The 7658-nt window shown below is 42.2% G+C and overlaps 1 protein-coding gene across 2 annotated transcripts; it reads left to right on the top strand.

Moving 5' to 3' along the window:
* The first annotated feature begins 5819 nt into the window (after positions 1-5819).
* LOC142398208 (E3 ubiquitin/ISG15 ligase TRIM25-like) lies at positions 5820-7658 on the top strand. Of its 2 annotated transcripts, none has more exons than XM_075482169.1 (2): positions 5820-6874; positions 7100-7658. In XM_075482169.1, the coding sequence occupies exons 1-2, from the start codon at positions 5820-5822 to the stop codon at positions 7656-7658; spliced, it is 1614 nt and encodes a 537-aa protein (XP_075338284.1). The 2 variants fall into 2 exon arrangements, with proteins under 2 accessions (XP_075338284.1, XP_075338283.1); XM_075482168.1 differs by having other exon boundaries at positions 5820-6931.

Raw genomic sequence — 7658 nt, 5'->3', positions numbered from 1 at the left:
ATGTATTTAGTCAGCTTGTTGCTGACAGCTGGTTGCTGGGATGTCTCTGCTGTTCTGCTGTTTATTTGCTGCTGTTTTCTGTGTTTGTGCAGCCATGAAGGATATCACTGCTAATGATGAGTTTGATTCACAGAAATATTTCTCCACATGAAAATCTTAACTTCTCTGAGCTCTAAATATTAGTTGGATCTTGTGTTGATGTATCTGTATGTTGTTGTTTCTCTTCCACTTCATGGAGCCAAACAGAGAAACCAGCAGACCTTCCTTTATCAAAGACTCTTTTCAGATCTCATCACTTTGTAAATGGGAAAATAATTCTGTAGTTAAACTTACTTTGATTTGTTTCAGAGATCAAATGTTTTTGCTTTTTTGGAAACTCTCAGTAATGATCTACTTGTTAACCCAGAAACTAAATGTCCTGATTCTGGATGTTTTTCTGTAAATAATAAATTGTGGATTCATCCTGATCATGAATTGTGTTTCTGTGAAAATGGGAGTGAGGCTGTCACCCCACCAGCATCCCTCATGGTGGCAACACACGGCTGCAACAAGTAACTGCTTTGATTCAGAGATGTTTGTTTAAACCCATCTGTGGCTGGAAGAGTTGCTTTGGTTCAGGATCATATTCTGGTTTCACCTGTTTGCTCACAAACGCTTCAAACTTGTTTCTGAATTTTTTCTGAGATGTTGGAAGAAAGTTAGAAAACAAAACCTAATCAAACCTAAATGTAACAATATGATATGATGTCGGTCATTACAGGAGATGTAATTTGTACTCACAGTTAGAAGTGGAAGAAGAATTCTTGGACATAAGTTACAGAATCAGAACCACAGAGATTTGGTTTCAGGGAGAAACTGTAGATTTACTTTTGATTTTACTCAAACTACAAAAATATTCACATGGAAACATACATGAATATAAAAAATAGAATAAATTAGTTGGAATGACACTTTGAAACACTTGTGAGTTATGAAATGATTAAAGGTGATTTGTGTGATCTTACATCATATTTGTTTATCTGATTCTGAATGTGGTGGAGTAGAAGTATAAAGTAGCAGAAGATAAAAATACTAAAGTAAATGTCAGGTCAGTGAAACATTGTAATTACGTTCAGTATATTTGGTCACTTTCTGCTGCTGTCAGTGATGGACTTTTCACAGAAATCTGACTCAGCTCTGATCATTAATGAGAATATGATGAAGACAGGATGATTTCATCCAGAATAATGTAAAATTATTGTTGTGGGGCTGAGAACTGATGAACCCTCGTTGTTCTGTTCCACGTATTGTTTAAGGATCGTCACAGGTACGAGTTTGGGTGGAGCAGGTCACAGTAAGGTGGAGTTTCCAGCTGACTCCTCAGTTTCTGTCGTGTTTGGAGGCCGCAGATGGAGAAGTAACTGTGCTGTTTGGTCTGCCACTTATTGATAAAGTCAAAGTTTACAAAAAAAAAAAACATGAACAGGAAGAAGTTCCCTGAAAGCAGCATCAGTGTTACAGGTTGTGAGTCCTGTGAACACACTGACACAGTGTTATGTTACACATATTTAAACTTCTCTTTCCTCATGTTGTTGAAGCTGCCAAAGCCTCAGGGAAGCTTTCTCATGTCTTCCTGCAGGTTCAAAGTTGAAATCTGAAAACCGACACAAGAGGGCGCCTTCATCCTGCTCACAGGGATGCAGAGGAGGTCAAAGCTCCTGCTCTGTTCATTTACACTGAACTCTGCCTGTGTTCTGGCCACTTTGACTCGAACAGCTTAGTTTATTTTAAATCCGTAACACATAAATATTACCTAAAGTCTCTTTTTTAACTATTCATGGCTTGTAGGCCTCATTGACCTGAGTTCATACAACTAATTTCAGTAAACCCAAGAACACCCTCAGACAGATACTGTTTCACCCAAAGGATTAAACACCCAAACACAAACTGGGTGGTGTTGTGTATGCAGTGCAGCAAAGACTGTGCAGACCTCTTTATAGGAGAGACCAAACAACAGCTCCACCAGCGCATGGCACAACACAGGAGAGCCCCCTCTTCAGGTCAAGACTCAGCAGTGCACCTTCATCTCAAGGAGAAGGGACACTCTTTTGAGGACAGTAATGTCCACATTCTGGACAGAGAAGACAGGTAGTTTGAGAGAGGAATCAAAGAAGCCATCTATGTAAAACTGGAAAAAACATTGTTGAACAGAGGAGGTGGTCTCAGGTTTCACCTTCCCAGCACCTACAATGCAGCATTGTCTCTCCTCCCCAAGCAGATTCACAATCATTCTCACCTTGGATTCTGTGACCAAAACTCACTCAGGTAGACATTTCGGAGGTGATAAAGACTCTAACGACATGCACATTGGTGGGTGTTCAGTGACACATGTGACTATAACGACCCTCTTTGTATAAGCTGATCCATCTAGTTCAGACTAAAGAAGACTTTTGGATGAGAGGTGAAACGTCTTCAAGATCCAAGAAGAAGTCCAGTTTCCCTTATTCAAGCTCTTGTGAATATTCTTTATCCAGTGTTGTGAGTGAACGAGTTCAAAAGAATGCGTTCATTGAACACGCTCATTTTTTCGTGAACGTTGAACTGAACGCAACACATTTTTTAACAAAGAACTTGAACGAGAATGAGTTCACATTATGTGTCATGAACGGCAGACATCACTGTTAATGAACGTTGGAATGTGTTATCCATTGAAAACTGAGTGACATCTGTTTTCTCTTTTGAAACGCAACGAGAGAAAGTTCCTCCCTCCTGTATTCTCGCTGGTGCCGCTTAAATCATGTATCACCACACAGAAATGGTTTTGACATTGTGTGCGCAATGCATTGCGGGCAACATAGTGTCCGGCTGAGAATAGTTGAATAACATACTGGCTTCCGCACGTCTTTACCCGTGATGAATTGCAGCAGAGCGGGGTAGGCATAACAACGCCGCATAGCAGGCAACAATGAGAGCGCGGAGGGCTGGAGGAGCGAGCGAGCGAGCAAGAGAGAGAGAGACCAATGACGAGAGTGAGAGAAAGCGCTGCAATTAAAAAAAAAAGGCTGGTGGAAGTGATGGCACGGATACAGACACCGATTCTCCTTATGAACATTTAAAACAATTTTACACTCTTGCCAACCAAGACCCCGACGGCAAAAATCTTACCTTTCTGTGTAAGATATGTCCACCTGCGCAGCAAAAACAAGTTAGGACATCAACAACGTCCTTCTCGAATTTGAAACGGCACATTGTGTTAAAACATCCATCCAGTGTGAATGCATACATGCACGCCCTCGAGGGAGGAAAGGGAAAAAAGACCCCCTGCCATCCCCAAACGCAAATGACACAGCCAACTGGTCTACCTTGTCTGTACTGCTGCAAGTTTCATCACCTGGTAAGAAACCCACAATTGCAGTGTCATGAGCAAATGTCTACGATGAGCAGTTTCAAAGAACGTATAGTGATTTCTAGCTCGTAGTATGAAAAAAAGTATTTATTTCAATATCTCATGAAAAAAGTAAAATGAACTGAACTTTGAACTAGTTCAGAAAAGCTGTGAACTGGCACAACACTGTCTTTATCATTTCAGTTTATTTCTGACTTTCCGGTTTTCATACCACATGATGCCAAAATATTATGAAAAACTAAAAAATGGGTGCCAATGGAGCTACTGCCTGCTGAGAGACAGAGGCTGTCATGTTATGGTCATATTGTATTGGGAGCAGACGTAACAGCGGCTGTCATAAACCTGTTATAACAGGTCAGCCATCTTGGCTGTGCCCTCAGAAGGAGAATCAGCTGTGTGATCAGTTGCTGTGCAGACAGCTGAGTGGGTAAGAGGAGAGGAGCGCACACAATATGGCTCCAACTGACAGGGAGACCTTAGTGTTCAATACTGATATGTGTGCCTCGAACAAACCGTCGCTGTTCAAAAACTATGAGTCATATTCAAAGTATTCTTGAACCGTGAGTGCCAGAAGGGAAGGCAGAAGCCACTGGTGTAAGTTTTATTCTGCTATGTACGGTATAATTTTATGGCAATTTTAAAACCACCTTTCACATTGATTTGATAAGGAGATGAGGTGACCTGGTTATAATGGCCGTCAATGGCAGCCCAAGTGGTCTTTCTCTCCGCTTAGGGGTCATTTGAGAGAAAACTGTGAGGCCAAGCACAATGACGGTGACATTGGGTGAAAGAGGACAAAAATACCTACATTTTGAAGTATAATTCGTCTAGGTGCAGCAGACATTTTGGATGTGAGAGAAGTTTGTTTGAGTTATGTTTGTATTAATTTCGAGCTTGTCAAGATAGAGTGTGAGCCCCCAGGACAGCAGAGTGAGAGGAGTCCTGATTTTTCCTAAAACTTAAACTGCCATTATGTCAAAGCTATAAAATATATCAACAAACCACTTAATTCAATTAAAGTTGAGTCTTACTTTGCCTGTTTAAACTCTGAATGATATCTCTATGATGAATTATGGCTGATTTATGAGGCCTCCAAATAAGGCTACTTTTGTCGCATTATATATGAATTTTAATGTGTTTCCAATGGGCCAAAATTCACAGTATTTCCCAATTTTCCGGGAATCTGTTTGAGTAATGAGAGAGAAATGTCATAGCACACTAGTCCCTATCGGTGGACACGTGGGGATATGCTTTTTATCCCGGTTGGACCAACCGTGCGGGACTAGTTCCATGCCGAAATTCGTGACGGAAACCGGAGAATCATAAGTATGCACAATAGTAATATGTGTGCCTTGATCCCTTTGGAATTGGCAACCATAATAATTGTATTTATTTTCACTGAGGCTTGTTTAAACCACACACTGTAAAAAATTTCAACTGTGTTTTCATGACTGAGCTGATCTCATTCATCTGATGACACTCCTTAACTGTCACTGTTGAGAATGAGATTAAAATCCCTCAAATTATTTATAGTTTAGATAGAAATTGTTGTTTTTAATGTTCCTCGTGAGGATGTAGAGTCATTGCTGTGGTGACGGAGTTTGTTCAAGTTTGGGCTTGAGTTAATGTCTGAAAACATGGGGGATGGATGGTAACATTCCCGTCCTTTTGTCTTTCAAATCAGGTCAACTTATTCAGGTCTTTGGCTGCATGGATGTGATTATCATGCAGGAGTCTTTAGGTCAGTCTGTAATCTGTCTGAAGCCTCAGTTGAAAGAAACAGTCGTTAGCAGAGATGTTTCTCAGAGTACAGCTGTTTATCTTCTATCACCACCTGGAACCTCCACTTTTTGTCTTCTACACTTTTGTCTGTCCCCACACAGGTTACATTTCAAACCTCAACCATCTGAGCTGTGAAACATCTTCTGCTTCAGATACTGATCAAATATAGAAGCTCTGAAAGGATCTCCCGCTCCTCCATTATAAATATACTGAAATCCCTGAGGTGGTTTAGAGTTCAGGTTTTTTTTGGCATCAGATGGACCGTGATGTTGTCAAATTAGAGTCACTTTAGTTGAGGTTAATATATTAAAAAAAAAACAGATTTTCTTCATGTTCAACTTTCAGTGGAAGGTTAATGAATTAATCTTTCCCAAATAAGAACAATTCAACAAACCCTTGAACAATCCTGATTTAACTGCAGGACTGAGGTGAAACCAGCACTGTCCCTTTCAGTGAAGGAAACTTCCATGTTCCCTCCCCAAACTGATCTGAAGGTGGGAGGATGTGTGAAACCATTGTGTGACAGAGGAGGAGCTCTTAAGTGAAGATCAGCAGATCAGCTGCAATAATAGGAGGTGGAATTTGTTTTGTATCACAGCACAGACGGTGTTTCTGCTCTGAGAGTCACACACTGCTCTGCCAAATGGAGGAAATGGCAAAGAAAAGGGTTAAACTGGACCTGGAAAGCTTCTCTTGTTCGATCTGTCTGGATGTGCTGAAGGAGCCGGTGACTATTCCCTGTGGACACAGCTACTGCATGAACTGTATTAAAGGCTACTGGAATGGAAAGAATAAGACGGGAATCCACAGCTGCCCTCAATGCATGAAAACTTTCACACCAAGACCTATTCTGGAGAAAAGCACCATGTTAGTGGACTTTGTGGAGCAGCTGAAGAAGACTGGACTCCAAGCTGCTCCTGCTGATCACTGCTATGCTGGAGCTGAAGATGTGGCCTGTGATTTCTGCTCTGGGAGAAAACTGAAAGCCATCAAGTCCTGTTTATCCTGTCTGGCCTCTTACTGTAAGAAACACCTTCAGCCTCATTATGATGTGGCTCCATTCAAGAAACACAAGCTGGTGGAGCCCTCCAAGAAGCTCCAGGAGAACATCTGCTCTGTTCACGATGAGGTGATGAAGATGTTCTGCCGTACCGATCAGAAGTGCATCTGTTATCTCTGCCCTGTGGATGAACATAAAGGCCACGACACAGTGTCAGCTGCAGTAGAAAGGACTGAGAGGCAGAGAGAGCTGGAGGGGAGTCGGCAGCAGATCCAGCAGAGAATCCAGGACGCAGAGAAAGATGTGAAGCTGCTTCAGCAGGAGGTGGAGGCCATCCATCAGTCTGCTGATAAAACAGTGGAGGACAGCCAGAAGATCTTCACTGAGCTGATCCGTCTCCTCCAGAAAAGAAGCTCTGATGTGAAGCAGCAGATCAGATCCCAGCAGGAAGCCGAAGGGAGTCGAGTCAAAGAGCTTCAGAAGAAGCTGGAGCAGGAGATCACTGAGCTGAAGAGGAAAGATGCTGAGCTGAAGCAGCTCTCACACACAGAGGATCACAGCCAGTTTCTGCTCAACTACCCCTCAGTGTCAGCACTCAGTGAGTCTACACACTCACCCAGCATCAAGATCCGTCCTCTGAGGCACTTTGAGGATGTGACAGCAGCTGTGTCAGAGCTCAGAGATAAACTACAGGACATCCTGAGAGAGGAATGGAAAAACACCTCACTGAGAGTCACTGTTGTGGATGTTTTACTGTTAGAACCAAAACCAGAACCTGAACCTGAACCTGAACCTGAACCTGAACGTGAACCAGAATCAGAATCAGAATCAGAATCAGAATCAGAATCAGATTCAGAATCAGAATCAGAATCAGAACCAGAACCAGAACCAGAACCAGAACCTGAATTTGAATCTGAATCTGAATCAGAACTAGAACCAAAGAGCAGAGCTGACTTGTTAAAATATTCATCTGTAATCACACTGGATCCAAACACAGCAAACACATGTCTGTTACTGTCAAAGGGGAACAGAAAAGTGACATTAATGACACAACCTCAGTCTTATTCTGATCATCCAGACAGATTCACTAAATGGTTTCAGGTCCTGAGCAGAGAGAGTCTGACTGGACGTTGTTACTGGGAGATGGAGATGAGAGGGAGAGGAGCAGTTTATGTAGCAGTCTCATACAAGAACATCAGCAGAGCAGGAAGTAGATGTAGATTTGGACTTAATGACAAATCTTGGGCATTATATTGTTACCAAAATGGTTATGAATTTTGGTACAACAGAATGAAAACCTCCATCTCAGGTCCTCGGTCCTCCAGAGTGGGAGTGTACCTGGATCACAGAGCAGGTGTTCTGTCCTTCTACAGCGTCTCTGGAACCATGACTCTCCTCCACAGAGTCCAGACCACATTCACTCAGCCGCTCTGTGCTGGACTTTGGATTTTGGGCTCTGGAGCCACAGCTGAGTTGTGTAAAGTTAAATAA

This window comes from Odontesthes bonariensis, chromosome 14, assembly GCF_027942865.1.
Source record: "Odontesthes bonariensis isolate fOdoBon6 chromosome 14, fOdoBon6.hap1, whole genome shotgun sequence".
Classification (NCBI taxonomy): Eukaryota; Metazoa; Chordata; class Actinopteri; order Atheriniformes; family Atherinopsidae; genus Odontesthes; species Odontesthes bonariensis.
This window is presented reverse-complemented; position numbering and strand designations above follow the sequence as displayed.

Coding starts and splice junctions, on each gene's coding strand:
- LOC142398208 (XM_075482168.1), top strand. CDS start 5,820: ATGGCAAAGAAAAGGGTTAAACTGGACCTGGAAAGCTTCTCTTGTTCG. Junction 6,932..7,099: donor GATGTTTTACTGTTAGAACC/AAAACCAGAACC, acceptor TGAATCAGAACT/AGAACCAAAGAGCAGAGCTG.